The sequence below is a fragment of the Hemiscyllium ocellatum genome, chromosome 1 (assembly GCF_020745735.1).
Source record: "Hemiscyllium ocellatum isolate sHemOce1 chromosome 1, sHemOce1.pat.X.cur, whole genome shotgun sequence".
Lineage (NCBI taxonomy): Eukaryota > Metazoa > Chordata > Chondrichthyes > Orectolobiformes > Hemiscylliidae > Hemiscyllium > Hemiscyllium ocellatum.
The window spans coordinates 133,506,429-133,526,655 of NC_083401.1; the positions used below are offsets into that span (position 1 = coordinate 133,506,429).

Consider the following 20,227-nt stretch of genomic DNA (forward strand, 5'->3'; position numbering starts at 1 on the left):
TCTTTCATCAGGATTCCAAACCCAAGTGCTGTGCTCATTCCAGATCACATTGGGAGGAGGTAGAAGACTGTTATCCAACCCAAGGTTTTTTTAATGGATTAGATGCAACAAAAGGGGAATTGGACTCCAGAGAAAACCATTCCTGCTCCTTCTGGCCTACATGTAGTGCTTTGAAAAACTTACCTTCTCTTCAAAGTTATCTTTCAACTACCAGATTTCTAGGTGTCTGCCAAACCTAGCCATTCATTTTAGGCCCTGCTAAGGAGGGTCTAAAATCTGAAACTGCCATCCTCATTAAGATGGCTAAAATGGTAGCGTCTCCAGGAAACAGATAAGATGCCCATCACATCTCCTACCCTGATGTAAGTGGTTAGGACACGTTTCCAACTGCAGTCAGAATTTATCTCCAACTTACAACTCTCCCCACCATCACTACCACCAACAATAACTCACCTTTGTTAAAGTTCCTCCCATCATTTCCATTTCACTGCATCTCTGTGGTTGCTGTATTTGTTATAGAAATCAATCTTTAGCAGTTCAGCAGCTCACTAGTTCCAATGTGGTGAACACACAGAAGAATTGGCATGGAGTGTTCAGTGATTATGGAGACTGGTTTAAGGGTGAGATTGAGAGGGCTTCTCCCAACTCCACATAAACTTAATTATTAGAAAACATTTTGGCAATCCACCTGTAAAGTTAATGATATCACTGAATAAGCTGAATCAATTGGATGGTGCATTCACATCATCTCTTTTAGATTAATTTTAATCGAGGTGCTGCAACAGATGACCAGACTCTGATTTGCCGATCTGGTCACCTAGTGTCTGTTGCAGGTAGAATCTTTTGGATTTTGATAATGGGGTCATTCACAGGAAAGGTTGGCATTGGAGATGTGAAATTTGTCATCCCACTCATGATTATATGCCGAAAGAGCAGGCATAATAATGATGAATTGATCCGGCACTGAATAAAGAACTATATAAAATGCGAGAAGTTCAAACTGCGTTCAATATTTGACTTTGATATTTTCGAAATTCTCTGGGCATTGAAAGACAATGAGCAGTTGTAAAAATCTTCAGTATGTGCATTTGGATTAGAATTCCTGCAGTGAATTGCCTTAACATTAATTCTCTTTTACCTTTATTTAACAGTCCACCATTTTCTGGCTTCGACCAGATGATGACATACAATTTGATTCTCAAGGGAGTAGAAAAACTGGATTTTCCAAAGAAAGTAACAAAACGTCCTGAAGAAATGATTCGTAGGTTGTGCAAGTGAGAAGAAATGTTCTTTTTTTAAAAAATTATGATGTCACAAACATGGCTCCAGTATTCGTGGAGATGAATAATTCAAAAAGTACTACTTATCAACTGTTATTCACATAAATTGTAACGGAAGAGTAACTGGTCAGCTGTATTTATTATCAATACATATTTTTGGAAAAAGGAAATTAGATATATAATTGAAAAGCAAAAACATGCAGAGCTCTGGAAGGACGCCAGTTTGAACTGCACTTTAAATGAGATGCCACATGCATAATGGGCCAAATAGTCACCTCCTGCACTTGTGTTGTCAATATGTTTCTACCTTATTATTTCATAAGTAAAGGGCGACCTTGTTAATTAAATGATGCTCTTATTTACGTAAATGCAGACCCCATATACAGATTATTGCAAGGTTGGGTGCAGGTATTCAAATCAAAGAATTGATTTTAACCCCTGGAAAGGGGGAAGATAAAGGAAGTGCAGCCTATCTGTTATTCTGTAATGTGACACCCAGGATATTATAAATGCACAAGCCTGGTGAGGATGGGTGGGGTGTCATGGTCAAGAAATGCACAAAGAAATTTGGGGAAGAGTAAGCCAAAGGTTCCCTTGTTGATTCGGAGAAGCATTGCTGTCTGGTGTAACTTTTTGTTCCCCTGGCATGGTGGAGAAGCCTCAAGAACCTTCTGATGGAGGTTTTGGATTAGAAATTGTTTAACATCCCCAGATATAACCTGTGTATTTAAATGTGCAGATTAGAGTGGTGCTGGAAAATTCCCAATGAAGGGCTTTTCCTCGAAAAGTAAATTTTCCTTATCCTCGGATGTTGCCTGACCTGCTGTGCTTTTCCAGCACCACTCTAATCTGGATTCTGATCTCCAGCATCTGCAGTCCTCACTTTCGCCACATTTAAATGTGCAGCTTGCTGTCTTCTGGCAGTAAACCAATTTTTTGTTTGGAAAATTTACAACCTATGTGATGGCAACAGGATCAATGGAGAAAAGTGGCTTCAGCCATTTCACTCAAGCTTGGCCTCAGCCAAGCAGACACAGTTAAAATCAGCCCTCAGACAGCAGTGTCAGCAAGCAGTCGGTGGATCAGTGGCACTTTTTATGCCAACAAGTTATTAGCACCTTTAATGATACTGAGAAAGTTTCGTCTGTGTTCTTTATGCTGTGTGCAGTAAATTTGTACAACAGACACATATTTACAGGAAATATTTCCCTGATTTTCCACAAGATTACAGTTCTGCAAAAGAAAAAATTATACTAATAGCCAGGCAATTAACAGCTAATATAGCTTCAGTAACCTCTAAAGTCTGATTCTGTGAAGGGTCATCTGAGTAACTAATGTTTTTCACAGATACTATGGGATTCTATAAAGAATTGAGGAAATTTGGCTTAATGGAATGGATTGCACCCCATTACAGGCCTCTGGAGCAGAATCCAATATTATTTTCTGATTTATTTACCAAACTATCTTTAGTTTCCCTTAAACCATTGGAGCAAAATGTTATCTACTTCAAAAATAATGTCTGGTGAGAACCATTTCTGGATCCCAACCCTGTGCCTGATGCCAGCCTGACCTCACAGTAAGCAGCTGCCTAACTGACCATGAGTCCGCCTGCCATCTAAGGAAGGATAATGGGCAAGCTGTCTTGGCGGTAGGTCCAAAGAGAGGGCCTGCAGCTTTGCAAGGACAGTAGGCTGAGGTGAGCACTCCCACTGCAGTAGCTTTATACTAAATAGCTTTATAATAAATAGCGACCACAGTTGCCAGGTTTCCATTATGGTACAGGGGAAGTTTATCAAAGCACTCTTCACAGTCCCAGTTGTGGTTGGCAAATCACTGCCACTTGGGTGAGGGTATAAGTACCAATAGCCTCACAACACACCCCACACCTCACTCTCACACTCCCTTTCACTTAGCCAACCATTGGAAACCCATCTCAAAGACTCTACTGGCCTTGGCTTCAGTGATAGAGATGGGAATGGGTATAGAGTTGGGGGGGTGGGAGGAAGCTGAGATGTCAACTTCCAGGAAGACCTCGGCAGCTTCTCAATGAGCCCAATAGGTGGGCACTTGTAAGTTCAAATGGGCTACATGCCACTGGGGGTTTGACCCTTCCTCCAGTGAGATTGACCTGAGGCATGGACTCATTGGTCCAATGACCCAGCACCCGCCTGCCCTACCTTCTTCCTGGTTTGGCTATTGAGGCCACTTTGGCAGAACTGGTAAAATTCCATCCAATGAGTGTACTATTTTATGCAGGATTGGAAAAAGGTGTAAATGTTGTTGGCCACATCCTTTCTCTAAAGGCCATCAGTGAATAAGCTGGTTTATTACAATTCAGAATGTTTCATGGTTATCTTTTCTTCAAAGTACCAGATTTATTAAATTCAATTTCCTCCAGTTTGCCTTGGAATTTGAGTTTGATGTGCTCATTCACTACTGTAACCACACGGCTAAGATATCCAATAGCAGTCCATGACATGGTCCTCATTTGTAGTGGGGTTCTGATCTACACAGGTATCAATGTCCACATTTGCACAGTCTAAGAATATGAGGTAGGCTGTTTAGGACTGAGATGGGGCTAAAATTCTTCACCCAGAGGGTGATGAGCCTGTGGAATTCTCTGCCACAGAAAGCAGTTAAGAACAAAACCTGAATGCTTTTTAGAAGGAGTTAGATATAGTCCTTAGAACTGAAGGGATCAAAGAGTAAAGGATAAAGTGGGAATATCATATTAAGTTAGATGGTCAGCCATGTTCATATTGAATGGTAAAGCAACTTTCAAGGAGCAAATGGTCTAATCCTGCTCCGATTTTCTATGTCTCTATGTTTCATACACAATTTATTTTACCCAGCTGAGTGGTATCCTCTTAAATTAACCCTGGTCTATGAAAGGAACGTATCAAGCTGGAGACCAGGAATCATATCAGTGGAAAACTTCAGAAAGGTTTTGTTATTTTACTACTATTTTTACGGGAAATTCATCCATTCAAAGTGAGTTTTATTCTGCCATGGTTTCTGTTTCTGACAGGCATTCGATGAACAATGAGGGTTCATGGTTTTGGAGACAAGATTGAGTTTGGCAGTGGTGCAGTACTGTCAGTACCCTGACAACCTTTACTGTCAATACTCCAATATAAAGAATGAGTCCTGGAAGGCTGCAGGATGTATAAAACTATGACCCAGCATCAGACAGCCACTCCTGGAAAATAGGGTGAGAAGAACAGAGACAGAAAGATTTGGAAGAAAACTTACATATTTTTCTGTGACATCCTTTATTGCAGGCAAAACCCAACTGAACGCCTGGGAAATCTGAAAAATGGAATCAATGATATAAAAAAACACAGGTAACTTTTATCCATAAAGACTTGCTTAGATTTTATAGGCATTTGGCAAAATCATGATATTTGGATTGGGGCTGACACAGGATAATTAGATGTGGAAGATGACTTGGCAAAGTATCTGAGTAGAAGCCTAGAAGGTCCCTGCACTGTCTGGGTTTTCACCTTCAGAGCATCTGAAGTTTTGCTTTGACACTTTCCCTGCTGAGAATTGATCTGATTGACAGGCTTGGTTTCCAGTCAGATGGGGGCACTTGAGAGGAGGATGAAATTGCAAAAGAGAGATTTGTGAAGGGGAGTGTGATACCTGAAGTCAGAGCAGAGAGTCTGAAACCTAACCCCAGGAGAAGGTGGAATCTCCCTGATACGGTGACTTGTGGGAGTGGAGTGGATATGATGGTACTCAGAGTTAAGATATTGGTGCCGTTTAGGAGAGGCCCAGGCAGCATTGGCCTTCTCCACGTATATGTCCTTCTCTCTCTTCAAATGCTGGGTTGTTGAAGGACTGAGAAACTATGCCGCCACTGTAAAGCCTGTATAACAATTTAAGTCAGAGGTCCCTGGTCTCTGTAGAGTATAAACATTGTTAACCTGCCATCTGGAAGTGGATTAACTGACTGCTTTTGCCCTGCACTGATTGTAGCTCAGAGCTTGGTTATTGAATTTTAAAGATTTAACTTCTCTGAAAATTGTTCACTCATCAGCTCAGGAAAATACTGTAGTTGAAAGAAAAGACCTACTGTCAAAAGTTTTCATCTTCCTCTTATCAGGGCAGACATGCGAATGCCAAATTTCAAAGGGAGCATCAATTTGTGCTACTATCAGATTGGTTAAGGCATTGCCATAGAAAATACAGCACCGAGCAATTGTCCCTCATGCTTTTGTATAATTCAATAAGAAACATGCCATATCTGGACATATATCTTTTCCCTGCAGAGGACAGGTCCCCAAGTATGTGTAATGTAGCAAATGTATGTATGCTACTTTGTGAGCCACTTTGATCATTTTAAATTGGCTGTTGTTCAATTCTTAACACATTTGGGATTATTCAGTAAGTTTTGAAAATCAAGGAACTGTTCGAATTTTAAACCATGGTCCAGGTCATCTGGTGAGAAGATAGTTGTTATAGCATTGCGAGCAGCAGTTACTCATCAGAACCCCGTGAAATCATTAAAGAGCATTGAATGTTAAAATCAGAGAAACAAAAATGTGATGAAGCTACTTCTTTAACAAGGTTATGTTGTCCTTGGTTATTTTTCCAGCATGGTCGTAAAAGACACAGAAAAATTCTAAGTAGAAGGGTTTTAGGGCCAGTTTGATTCTAGCTAAGGCAACAGGCTTTCAAGTTTTCGAAAAAAAATAGTTGTAGAGTGGAAGGGGAGTGACCAGATCTCCCAGCTCATCCCAACTCTGGTTTGGTTTGGTTTGGTTTTTTTAGTAGTAGTGTCGAAATAGCTGCTGGATCCATAGAAGCAGGTCCAGTGATTTCTAAACTGTCAGATCCACACAGTCAATGTGTTTCAGGTATAACTGAGTTCTCATTAGGGGATTGTAAAAAAATTAAAATGTAACCAGGAGATTGAGTCCCGTCAGACTCTGTGCTCGCTGGTGCTACAGTCAGTGTGCTCCTGCTACTGTTGGGTTCTGCTTTTTTTTTGGAGGAGGAGAAGTTTCTCTTTCTTTCCCCTTGTTTAGGGAAGACATTTGTTTTTTTGATTTTCTTTACTGGTTTTTGCTGTGTTTGTAAGAAAAATTTTAAAAAGAAGGTCCAGGCTGGTACTGTCTCTCTCTCTCTGACTTCTCTCCTGCAAGACCCTCTGTTTGATTTTTTTTCTTTTGTGCCAGGGATGTTTATAGGGATTGTTGCAAGTATTTGGAACAGCATCATTAAGTTGGGATGATCTGTTGGGTTTTTGGATAGGCTAAGTTATTCTGTATTCTGTTTTCTTTTGTTTGTGTTTCATTTAATAATCTTGTAAATAAATTCTGTTTTGTTTAAAACCAAGTTGTTGAACCAACAGAATTTCTCCTGGAATATCCACCTTACACTTGCTTAAAACAATTAGCAATGTTAGGGTCTGGGCTACTTTCTTGAAGTGTTTTGAGGGACTCTGGCCTGGTCCATGACAAATGTCACTTTGAAATATTAAGTTACAGGGACATTGAGTATTTTTAAAAGATCATTACACTTCCAATTAATCAATTAAAATAGCATTAAATGTTTCAAAGAAACAGAAAAAAATAATAGCTGAAAATGTGTTGCTGGTTAAAGCACAGCAGGTCAGGCAGCATCCAAGGAACAGGAAATTCGACATTTCGGTCCAGAGCCCTTCATCAGGAATCCTGATGATTCCTGATGAAGGGCTCTGGCCCGAAACGTCGAATTTCCTGTTCCTTGGATGCTGCCTGACCTGCTGTGCTTTGACCAGCAACACATTTTCAGCTCTGATCGCCAGCATCTGCAGACCCCACTTTTTACTAGAAAAAAGTAATAGTCAGTCATATATTACATGCAGACATTTCATTACACTTAGTTGCTCTCAAGGAGTCTTCCTAAGTCCTCTGGTTTCATGGCATGGTGTGGGTACATCTTCCTTGGATGGGGTTGGGAACGAAAGAGGGCTGCGATGGAGATGCCTAAGAAGTCTGGGTACAGCAGACATGGAAAGTTAAATGGATATTGTTTGATCTAATTGCCATTGGATGGATCTGTTCTTTCAGTAGTCAGAAGATCTGGACTATTATATTAACATTTTGACAGCATAGGCTGGTTAAGTAGTGCTAATACCCTTGCTATTGCAAGCAATGAAAGAGTTGTGTGATATGATCCACTTGTTTTGAGAATGTACAGTCATGTATATGACACTAAACCAGCCATGGTATTTATAAACCTGTTCACTCATTTTTGTGAAATGTTTTGGTTGGTATAGCTGCATCCTGTCACTAGGAAATATCTAGTTTATTGAAAGTGCATAGTAGCAGCATGAAATGGTTAACTTGTTATTTAATGCTTTGAGACATCTGCCTGTTTTTCCAGGTCAATTTGTAGTAGATCACTTTGTAAGTCTGAAAGTAGCAGGCATAGACCCATGCCTGAGCTTGTGCAATATACAGTGAGTGACGGACTGGTGGGGGTAGCTTTGATGTGCCCTATTTTGTAATCAAAGGACAAAAAGCTTGAGCCCAATTTACAAAATTGCCAAAATCTCATAGCACGTGGAAGTGTAAGAATCCCAACTCATTTTTGACCTTTAAAGATAGGCTTATGGTAAACAGTAGTAGAGAACCCATTGGCAGATTTTTCAACTAGCACATTAAAGGAATGGAGCTTGTTAGACTGTTCACAAATTTGTACATGGGGTGGATGGCAGTAAGGAGTGCCAGGAACTGCAAGGAAATAAGACCATAAGACATAGGAGTGGAAGTAAGGCCATTCGGCCCATCAAGTCCACTCCGCCATTCAATCATGGCTGATGGGCATTTCAACTCCACTTACCAGCGTTCTCCCCGTAGCCCTTAATTCCTCGAGACAACAAGAATCTATCAATCTCTGCCGTGAAGACATTTAGCGTCCCGGCCTCCACTGCACTCCGTGGCAATGAATTCCACAGGCCCACCACCCTCTGGCTGAAGAAATGTCTCCGCATTTCTGTTCTGAATTGACCCCCTCTAATTCTAAGGCTGTGTCCACGGGTCCTAGTCTCAAATGCTTATATCCAGCTGCAGATCCAAAGATGCCAAACATATCATCTACACATTAGAAATATGCAAGCAGAAGAGGTTAGAAGATGTTCAAAATTGCATTTCTCATGGAAACTAATAAAAACTGAAAGTGAGATCTGGGCCTAGAGGGGATCCATCGCAACACCATGTGTTTAGGCATTAATTGAAACTGAACTCTACAGGAATTGTGAAGTTCATAAGTTTAATTACAAATTCAAAAAATAGTGATGCATCCAGAATGTCAAGAGGTAGTAACATGTCAATAGCTTCTTTGAGAGATGTGTAAGTGAAAAAGCTCTTAGTGCCAAATGAACACATAAACACAGCATTGCTGTATCTAAGCCAGTCACTAATAATCTTCACCAAATTGAAGGAATCCTTCATTATACATGTGAAAAACTTATGGGTTTCTTCTGGGTGCTTTGGTTTTCTCCACACACCAAAGATGTGCAAGTTAGGTGGATTGGCCATGTTAAATTGCCCATAGTATCCATGGATGTGTGGCTAGATGGATTAGCCATGGGAGATGCAGTGTTAGAGGGATAAGGTAGGGGGCTGGGGCTGGGTGGGATGTTCTTCAGTGGGTTGATGTGGACTCAATGGGCTGAATGGCTGGCTTTCACACTGTGGGGATTCTATGATTCTACTCAGCCTCTCCTTACAGTTCCAACCCTGGCAGTATTCTTGCAAATCTTTTCTGTAAATCTTTCAAGATTAGCAACAACTTTCCTATAGCAGGAAGATCAGAATTAAATGCAGTATTCTAAAAGTGCCCTAATCAATGTCCTGTACAGCCACAACAAGGTGTCCCAACTCCTGTACTCAATGCGCTGACCAACAAAAGCAAGCATGCCAAATGCCTGTGACTCCATTTTCAAGGAACTACGTACATGCACACATACGTTTCATTGACAACAGTCTCCACAGCCTTACCAGTAACTGTATAAGTCCTGCCTTGGTTTGCCTTGTCAAACTGCAAGGCCTCACATTTATCTAAATTAAACTCCATCTCTCAGTCCTCAGCCCAATTGCCAATTTGATCAAGGTCCTGTTGTACTCTGAGATAACCTTCTTCACTGTCCACTACACCACCTATTTTGGTGTCATTTGCAAACTTACTGACACAAGCACTACTTTCAACTATCACTGTACTGCCAAAAAACAATTAAAAAGGCATGTTGCCTACCAGACAATGTGAAATAGTGTGATGTGAATCCTTGGTATGTAAGTCATATGTCCCAATGACTGGCAGAGATTACCAAAAAGCCTATTGCTTCACAGTAGGCAATGTACTGATTGTATTCAAGCAGCACATTCTTACAAAGCTCAGAATAAAATATCTAACATTAGATGTGAATCCACAATAGAGCTCATTTACTGAGTAATCCCATGTATGCTAAGAATTGGTTGCATGATAACCAATTGAAACTTATCAGTTGGGCTTGTGTTGAGGCTCATGAATGCTTCCTGGAGATATAAATATTCCTACAGGTAAAGCTGTCCTTTTCAGAAAAACATATATCCAGGCATTTTCCCTTTTTCAGAATTAAGCAAAAGCATGGGGTCAGTAGTTCCCTGGTGCATTCTCCACAACAAAGCCTTGACCAAGCAAAGTCAATCTGCAAACTAATCAGCAGTATTTTCTCAGGCAGTTAAAACTGTTAGCCTCTCTAGAGTTCTTGACTCTGTTCAGCTGAGTGCAACATGAAAGGTTTCTACAGCATGTCTCTTTTGCCAGCAATGTTCGATTTCTGGACTATCAAATAAGCAGATATACTATTAAAAGATGCATCCAGTTTCAAGATGCTTTTAAGTTAAATATAACTTCCATACTTGGTAATTGGATCTACTCCTCATACAATAAGCAAAGAAACATGAAGATGATAAATCATTGAATGAAACTGAGAATGATCACTTTTTTCTTCTTCATCCATGGAATGTGACCATCACTGATTGGACCAACACTTATTGCCAATCCCCAGTTATCTTTGACAAGGTGGTAGTGATCTGCTTCTTGGACAACTGCAGTCCATTTGCTTTGGGTAAGCCCGCAATATCACTGGGTAGACATTCCAAGGATTTTGAACCAGCCACACTGAAGAAATGTCAATGTATTTCCAAGTCAATGTGTTCGGTAGCTTTGAGGGAAATTTGCAGGATGTGGTTATCCCTTGTACTTTATGCACTTGACCTTTTAGAATGGTAGGGATTGTGAGTTAGAAAGGTGTACTGAAGGAGCCTTTGTGATCTTGCCATTCAGCTTCTAGATGGTACGCATTGCTGCTACTGAGAATCAGTGATGGAGTGACTGAATGTTTCTAAATGTGGTTTCAATCAATGTGGTTGCCTTGTCCTGGATGGCGCCAAGTTTCTTGACTGTTGTTGGAGTTGCACTCATGTCATCACATTTCTGACTGGTGTCTGTAAATAGTGGACAGATTTTGCTGGGTAAGATGATACGTTGCTTACAGCTGTATTCTAGCATCTGACCTGTTTTTTTAGCCAGTGTATTTGTACAGCCAGTCTAGTCAGTTTCTGGTCAATGATAATCTCCAGGATGTTGATAGGACTCAGTGATGGTGATACCATTGAATGTCAAAGGGAGATGGTTTGATTCTCTGCTTTGGAGATAATCATTGCTTGCAGTTGTGTGGTGCAATGTTACTTGCCATATGTCATCCCAAGCCTGGATATTGTCTAGGTCCTGCTATATGTGGGCATGTACTCCCTTCGGTGTTTGAGCAATCGTGAATGGTACTGAACATTGTGCAATCATCAGCGAACATCCCCACTTCTGACCTTATAATGGAAGGAAGGTCGTTGATGAAGCTGCTGATGATAGTTGGGCCCAGGACACTACCACGAGGAACTCCTGTAGTGTGGTTCCAGAGCTGAGATGACCGACCTCCAAACACCACAACTATCTTCCTTATAACTTAACCAGCAGTTCATTCTTTCCAAGTTTAACATTGATTTCAGTTTTGCTAGAACTGCTTGATGCCACACTTGAATGAAAATAGTAATTGAAACATGTGTATGATGTGATGTGAAATGCTTAAATACTGTAATTTTGGACAGCTAACTTTTTATATTTCCTATTGGAAGTTAAACAGTTAAATAAACAATGATCAGATGCCTTTGGCACTTTTCCCTTCATTGATCTTCCCTTTTCTATTTTTACCAATTTCTTTTGGTTGAATAACCTCCATCCTTAACAGAAAATTAAAAAAGAAATCAATTGCAACAAACACACAGAACTTGTAGAAATGTTTTTGTAGCCACACTCTTGTGGTCATATTTTTATTTGTTCTTTAATTTTCCCTTGAGGATGAAAGTGATTTCAAGCAAAGGGAATTGATTGATGAAAATAAGTAACCCAAGAAAATTATCCAGAGTTTGAACAGTAGGAGAGCGAATGAAGAATCATATTACTGGTTGTTATCACAGACTGGACTATTGCTTGTTTATCTAGAAATGTATGAGATCTGTTGCTGATTTTAACAGATAGGCTATTTCAATTCATTTTTTGCCCAATCTGCCATAATAAATACTCCTGCTGTGAATTGATCTCCAGTGTTCATGCATTTGTGTCAATATACTTTCCTGTTTGTGGAGAGTGCAGAGTGATACACAATTAGATGTGATGTACCAATGATTTTATTGCTGTGACATTGACTCAATATCCCTGTGTGATTTACATCACTCTTGATCCATAAATGAAAAGTACAGTGTCATGTTCTGCTGAAACCCAAACCTCTACTGGTTTTCCTTTCACTTGTGCAGTCAGACTGTTTAACAGCATGCTGCAAAGAGTTTTGTTTCTTTCTGGTAAGCTGTTCTGAAATGCTTTGTATTGATCAATACGTTCACCAATAGGTCTATGTCAAATATTGCTATTTTGTTCAGGAATACACAATACAAAGAAACAGTAAAATAATTATCAAATGTTAGCAAAGAGTCCATAATTGCATATTCAGAAAGGAAACAAATCGCAATGTGATGACTTGAATACTTTCATGGCTACTCATATCTGTGATTACTTTTGTATCAAACAAAATTTATTTGCCAGTAGCATGATTCCAAGTTGCAAAGTCATGTGACCATCACTACAAATATTTTTGCAAAGTAAGTCAAGAACATAATTCAGCTGAAAATATCAAATGAGATTGAAAATTTATATGAATTGTCTCTTTCCTTTGGAAGCTTTTCTCACTGTCCTATTGGATGGCTAGAAGTTACATTTGATATAAACAGGGCTCAGTAATATTCTTGTGTAGTTTTCATACTATTTTCTTCTATTATCTTCTTCCTCTTGCTCAATTGTTTTTCCATTTTTAGAGATAATTATTTGGTTATGCTACTGATCGTTAAAAAAGAAATTGTTTTCTCTCCAACCTGACTTGTCACTCATTATGTATTTATGTACTTTAATATTATCGACATAATTCAGCCCATTCAAACTAGAATTAGAAAAACAATGTGACATCTTTGGTTAAAATCTATCATTGATGTTTCCCACAAGAATTTGTATACATTTCCTTCATCTATAAACTTTGCTTCAATTCGTATTTGCATGTTAGTTCTTGCAACAAATGTGTTTTAACAGCTAATTAAAAAAATCTCAGGAATGCTTGAGTTTTGTAATTTAGATAACATTCAACTATCTCACTTTGATCTACCACCTGATAACTCAAAAATTCCATTGTTATTTATCTTGGTTTCTTCAAGTAAAACAATCATTTTGGACAAAAATATTCAATTACCAAAAGACTGGCTTTAGCCCATCAAGAATATAAACATATTTAAATGGCGCAATTTAACCAGGAAGAATTAATCAATTAAGGGAAAAGAAATTAGATATTTTTATCAGAGTTTGAAAAAAGCAAATGCAAAAGCAAACTTGAACTAGTTTTCAAAGCATTTGTAATAAATGAAGTTGGGAAAAATTAGCAAAGGACTTTACCACTTTATCATTGCTCACTAATGATTGCTCAGTGTTCAGTGCCATCTATGGTAAATAAAATTCATGCCACACCAATGGCTGTGAATGACTACCTTCAACAAGAGAGGATCTGGCCATCTCCTATTTGCATTCAATGACATTAATATCCTTGAACCTCTTACCATCAAAGTCCTGAAGATTGCCACATACCAAAAGATTAACTGGACCAGTTATGCAAATACCCTGGATAAATGAAAGCAGGTCAGAGGCTGGGAATTCTGTAACAAAAATTCACCTTCGAATTCCCTAAAACTTGGTCAACATCTAGAAGGCACATGCCTTACATGTGATGGAATTCACTCCTCCAGGACAATGGCTTGCACAGCCTAAAAAAAAATGCACCATAGCAACTTGTCAAAATTACTTCAAAGCACCTTCTAAACCTGTGGCCTCTACTGCCTTGCAGAACAAAGGCAGCAGGTGCATAGCAATACCAATGCCATTGCCATTCATCTCAAAGCCACAAACCATTTTGACTTGGAACTATATCGTTGTTTGTTCACTTTGACTACATACGCTTCCTAATGTAACTGAGGTGGACCTGTACTACATGGTCCACAGCAATTCAAAAAGGCATCTCAGCACCACTTTCTCATTGGTAGTTGGGAATGGACAACAATTATGGGATAGTATTACCATTCATATCCTGTAAATAATAAGAAACAAATATTCCAAATAAATTTTAATGATATGTTTACCTAGCATTGCAAAAGCTACACAAATTAGCTCACAAATGTAGGTTTAGTTGTATAAAAGGAAAGTATGTGTGAATCTATTAGATAAAGATTACATTTAAATAAATTCATTTCCTTCAAATACAGATGGTTCAGTGGATTTAACTGGGAAGGATTGAAAGCCAGAACATTACCATCACCTTTAAAAAGAGAGGTACTTGGCTTATTATTATTGTCCTTATGATGTAATATGTCATGATTTTGCACATTATTGTACTCTGTTATATTACTTCTGTCAAAAATAAGTGGTTTACAATTGGGGTAAGTAACTGACTAAACAATTAGCTCTTTATCTATTGGTAAACCAACAGTGAAGAGCCATTTGCTACTACTGTAACCTATGAGACAGGATGAGCTGTGGAATCAGGTCCAATTTAGGTTGATAATTCAGAAATGGTAGGCTAGGGTGAGGTTTCCAATTCCATTCACATTAATCAATGCAAACATTGCAGAGAGAAGCAAAGGTTTCTTCACTACCAAAGCATTCTTGAAAAACTGGTAGCATTTTTAATGGAATTGGCAATCTCATTCAGAAAAGCAGTAATAGTCACTGGCATAGGATCTGGGCACACTTGACTGTTGCAGAAGAGGATAATCTTGATTAGATTACATTGCCTATAGTGTGGAAACAGGCCCTTCGGCCCAACAAGTCCATACCGACCCTCAATCTATTGGAATCTAGGTTAAAGAGTATTGGTGAAATGCTGGAGAAACTCAGACAGCAGAGAAACAGAGTTAACGTTTGAGTCTGGTATGACTTCTTCAGAACTCAACTTCAGTTCTGCAGTAGTCTCTCTGGCCTTTTCTGTTTTTCTTTCAAATTTACAGCATCCACAATATTTTGATTCTTCCGCAGAGAATGACTTACTATGACTCTGATTGCAATAGCTGAAAATGTGTTGCTGGTTAAAGCGCAGCAGGTCAGGCAGCATCCAAGGAACAGGAAATTCGACGTTTCGGGCATAAGCCCTTCATCAGGAATCTGATTGCAATATACCATCCCAGTGAATATCGGATACTGTCACTGGGAAGAGTGAAATGCTGGAGATCAGAGTCGAGAGTATGGTGCTGGAAAAGCACAGCAGGTCAGGCAGCAACTGAGGAGCAGGAGAATTGATGTTTCTGGCATATGCCCTTCATCAGGAATGAGGCTTATGGGCCAGGGGGCAAAGAGATAAATGGGAGGGGGTGGAGCTGGAGGGAAGTTAGCTGAGAATGTGATAGGTAGATAAAGGTGGACGGGGGGGAAATGTGTGATAGGTCGGAGAGGAGGATAGAGCATATAGGTCGGAAGGAAGTTGGATAGGTCAGGAAGAGGGTGGTGCTGAGTTGGTGGTTTGGGACTTTGATAAGGTGGGTGGAGGGGGAGTGAAGAAACTGGTGAAATCCATTTTAATCCCATGTGGTTGCAGGGTCCCAAAGCAGAAGGCGAGGCATTCTTCCTCCAGGTATTGGGTGGTTAGGGTTTTGTGATGGAGGATGTCCAAGACCTGCATGTCCTTGGTGGAGTGGGAGGGGAAGTTAAAGTGTTCAGCCATGGAGCAGTGGGGTTAGTTGGTGCGGGTGTCCCAGAGATGTTCTCTGAAAAGATCTGCAAGTTGGTGTACTGTCTGCCCGATGTAGAGGAGACCATATCGGGTGTAACGGACACAGTGGATGATGTATGTGGAAGTACAGGTAAATTTCTGTCAGATGTGGAAGGATCCTTTAGGGCCTTGGATGGAGGTGAGAGGGGAGGTGTGGGTGCAAGTTTGGCACTTCCTGCGATGGCAGAAGAAGGTGCTGGGAGTTGGGCGTGGGCTGGTGGAGGTGGGTGGATCTGACAAGGGAGTCGCAGAGGGAATGGTCTCTCCAAAATGCAGATATGGTTGGGGAGGGAAATATACCCCAAGTGATGGGGTCTGTTTGTTGGTTGCAGAAGTGGCGGAGGATGGTGCATTGTATCCGGAAGTTGGTGGGGTAGAAGGTGAGGACCAGGGGATCCTTTCTTTGTTGCATTGGAAGAGGTGGTGTTCAAGGGCGGAGGTGTGAGAAGTGGCGGAGAGATGCTGGAGGGCATCATCGATCACTTGGGAGGGGAAATTGCAGTTTTTGAAGAAGGAGGCCATCTTGGATGTCTTGTGGGGGAATTGGTCGTCCTGGGTGCAGATGCGGTGGAGCCAGATGAATTGGGAATAAGGGATGGCATTTTTACATGAGGCAAGATGGGTGGAGGTGGAGTCTAGGTAGCTGTGGGAGTCGGTTGGTTTGTACTAGATGTCCATGTTTAGTTGGCCGCCAGAGATGGAGATGGAGAGGTTTAGGAAGGGGAGCAAGATGTCCAAAATGGTACAGGTGAATTTGAGGTTGGGGTGGAAAATGTTTGTGAATTTGATGGATTGTTCAACCTCCTTGTGAGAGCACGAGGTAGCAATGATACAGTCAACGATGTCGTGGAGGAAAAGGTGGGGAATGGTGCCAGTGTAGTTGTAGAAGATGGACTGTTCCACTTAGCCAGAGAAGAGGTAGGCATAGCTGGGGCCCATGCGGGTGCCCATGGCTACCCCCTTGGTTTGAAGGAAGTGGGAGGATTGGAAGGAGAAGTTGTTGAGGGTGAGGACCAGTTCAGCCAGGCAAAGGAGAGTGTCAGTGGAGGTGTACTGGTTGGGTTGGCGTGACAGGAAGAAACGGAGGGCTTGAAGGCCTTCATCGTGGAATCAATTTTAATCATTGGGCTTTCATCAATGAGTGTGCATTGGTTACCTTCCTCATGCTGGAGTGGCTTGTGCCTCATTTACAATTGCCTGAGGATATGGCAATGCAACATATCGAACCCCAACTGACACAATATGAGATAACTTGCCTGTTGTACCACTCCATGCCATTGTGCATGGAATAAAAATGGAGAAAGAGAGTCAGTGCAGTAGTTTTGAAGGAGTGATAAGTCTACTAACTCCATTTTGAAATCCTTAGTATTGATTTTCCTAAGATCAGGTCATTGAAATACAAAACACAAATTACCTATTACGAACACTAGTGTCTTCATTCACGTTGTTCAAAACAAATAACCATATAATGGATTAGATGAGATTCCCTACAGTGTGGAAACAGGCCCTTCAGCCCAACCAGTCCACACCAACCCTCCGAAGAGCAACCCACCCAAACCCATTTCGCACTAATTAATGCACCTCACACTATGGGCAACTTAGCATGGCCAATTCACCTGACCTGCACATCTTTGGACCGTGGGAGGAAACCGGAGAACCCAGAGGAAACCCACGCAGACACGGGGAGAATATGCAAACTCCACACAGTCACCAGTATATTATTAAATTTACAGACCACAGTTTAAACTTCTTTGTTACAATGATTTTTCCATTATATAAACTTGTGTGGAAAACATAATGGTCAATGAAGGGGAGATTTTGAAAATTCAGTTACTGTACTATGATTAACATTTTGCAAAAAGGATATTGGAACAGAGAGCTTATAACTATCAGGATACACAGAACCAGAGCTTTTTAAGATGATGAATTAGAATAGGGAAATATAAAGAAGCATTTTCACTCGTGGGGCGAATCAATGGGTCACGAACATAAGGTAGTCACTAATCAATCCAGTAAGAAAGTGCTTTGTTTTGCTCAGAGTATGATTAAAACATGGAACTTGCTAATGATGCAAATAACACAGGTACATTTAAGGGGAAATTAGGTTAGTATGTGAGGGGGAAGGAATAAGGCGACACTGATCAGAGTTTGATGATGTCGGAGGCTTATCAGAGCATAAACACCAGGACAGCCAAATTGAATCAAGTAGCCTACTTTTAAACTGTAAATTATATTAACTTTTTCTTATGGTATCTATTTAAATGAATGAATTAACACACCAACATATTTGATAAAGACAGAAACTCTGTAATTGTTGAGTTAAGATGCAATACTTTATGTATCAGATGGAAGAGGCTGATGGTCCAAGAATGCCAAGTCTAACTTTTTTTGCTGGGTTACTGATGGAACCATCAAAAACTAACATAACAATTTAATAGCAGTGTCTTTTTCATGATGGGGTCCTTCTGAGTAATACATTTTCCCTTTTTTCCAAGCTTAAAGGTCCCACAGATTATAGATACTTCGACACTTATCCTCCTGATAAGGATATTCCTCCAGATGAACTTTCAGGCTGGGACAAGGACTTCTAAATCAATGCCAAGTCACGTACTGCAAGAAGACTCCAACTGTTACCCTTACTCAATGATCATACGCAATCTGAACAATTTCATGTTCGATGGTATTGACAGAAACTAACCAACTGGAGCATCTACAGAATAAAGAATTAACAATCGATATGATCAAGAAGGAAAGAAATTACTTGAAAAATTTTAAGAAATCAGTAAAAGTTTCTTCTGGCATTATCTTAACTAGAAAAACATTTTCTATTTAAATAGTTGCTATGAGTCAAAACGTGGCTTGTACAAATAATTCTTTCGGTTGTAGTAAGATGGTTGCACTCAGTGGGCAGGAACAAGTGGGGATGTTGAATAGCCAGGATAAACAGTTATACAGCTGCAGTCAGTAGCAGTATTTGTGCTGCAGCCTTTCTTCCCAGTATGCACATGCCAAGATTTCTAAGCCACCACATCTTTGATCACACAGAAGTTTTGTTTTTATATTAAGACCTCACAGATTTTCTACACATGATGCTGATTTCACCTGCAGAGTATGTTTTTGGTGAACTGTGTGCAATCATGTTCCTTCCTGGCTTGGCGATAATATTATTTCCTGAGAGGTTACCCTGACAAGCCACTTCAGAACCTTGTATATTTCAATTAGATAACCTCTCATTGTTCTAAACTCCAGGGAACATAGGCCCAATTTAGCAATTCATCATTAGAATGATCTTTTCATCCAAATGCTAATCTGGTGAACCTTATGTGTACTGCCTCCAGTACAAATACAGGTGTATCCTTCTTTAAAGATGAAGGCCAAAACTACACACTGTGCTCTATGTGTGGTCACACCAATGTGCTGTTATATAGAAGGAAGGCTTCCATATTATTGTACTCCACGCCCAATGCAATAAAGGCAAATGTGCTATCTTGTATCAAAGTTCTTGTAAGGTTCCCTTGAAGTGGTCATTTTTTTAAAACAGATCACTAAGTTAGTTGCTTGCAGTTTTATAACCAAGAGGTTGGTTTTCTATACTGGAAGACTTAAAAAGGAACAGTCTGGAGACCTCATGATGTTGCAGCTTCCGGTTTTAAGGCATAAATATTGCTACCTTTGCTGCTTCTGCTATTTGTTGTGTTGTCTGCAGACTCAATGATTTCTCCCTGGTTCTTGAAATAATTTTTTTAATCTGTACCAGATGCCACTTGACGAGTACTTCTTTTACCCATCCACAATGTTTTGAGATTAGAAACCATCGCCACACAATTGAGAATGAATAAAGGTCATTCTCATCTACTCACAAAGTAGCTTCTCTGTAGTTTCCATTTGCTAAATTTTGTATTCAAAAATAGGGAGCGCATGAATTCTGGGTTTGTGTAAGAATACAAAAAAAATGGAAACTGTGAATTCCACAGATAGGTTTTATTTGTATATTCCTATTTAAGGAAAGCACCTTAATGGTTTTTCTACTAGAGACTCAAAATACTTCAAATTTCAAAGTCTTCTGACTCTAAGCAGCCACCTTAAGTAGCACATCAGTGTCCACTTACAATAAAGTTAGTTCTGGAGGATTCCAAACAGATTACAGTTCATGTTATAAAAGTTAAATATAGTATATGCCTGTAATGTACAAAACAAATTGTCAAGACATCGTTGATAATAGGATCCAGCATCTTTCTGATGTTAGCCTATCTGAACTGTAGTTCCTGGTTATTTCTCCACCTCCTTTTTTGAAAAGGTGGTGTTACATTTGTCAAATTTAAATTGAATGTAATCCAAGTGGGTGCAGCTGCCAAGATCCTGAAAGAAAGATTTGGCATTTTTAAGATTGTTGCCTTCCCAATAGAAAATGGACCATAGGAACAATACCTGGAATCTAATGGAATGGAACACAAGGACATTCCTAAACATTCTAATGCTGGTCACATACCAGATTTTATAACAGCATGGAGCAAGTAACTATTGAAGAGGTAGCTATAATGGTGTAGCTACCTGCTGGGCCCCA

The 20,227-nt window shown here is 40.0% G+C and overlaps 1 protein-coding gene across 4 annotated transcripts in view; it reads left to right on the top strand.

Moving 5' to 3' along the window:
- prkg2 (protein kinase cGMP-dependent 2) overlaps positions 1 to 18,254 on the top strand; it is an 82,705-nt gene extending 64,451 nt beyond the window's left edge. For all 4 annotated transcript variants that reach the window (XM_060832177.1, XM_060832153.1, XM_060832167.1 and 1 more), the window contains 4 exons: positions 1,152 to 1,274; positions 4,562 to 4,624; positions 14,165 to 14,231; positions 18,159 to 18,254. In XM_060832177.1, the coding sequence (XP_060688160.1) occupies positions 1,152 to 1,274; positions 4,562 to 4,624; positions 14,165 to 14,231; positions 18,159 to 18,254 (349 nt within the window). The remainder of the gene's footprint in view (positions 1 to 1,151; positions 1,275 to 4,561; positions 4,625 to 14,164; positions 14,232 to 18,158) is intronic.
- The last annotated feature ends 1,973 nt before the right edge of the window (positions 18,255 to 20,227 follow it).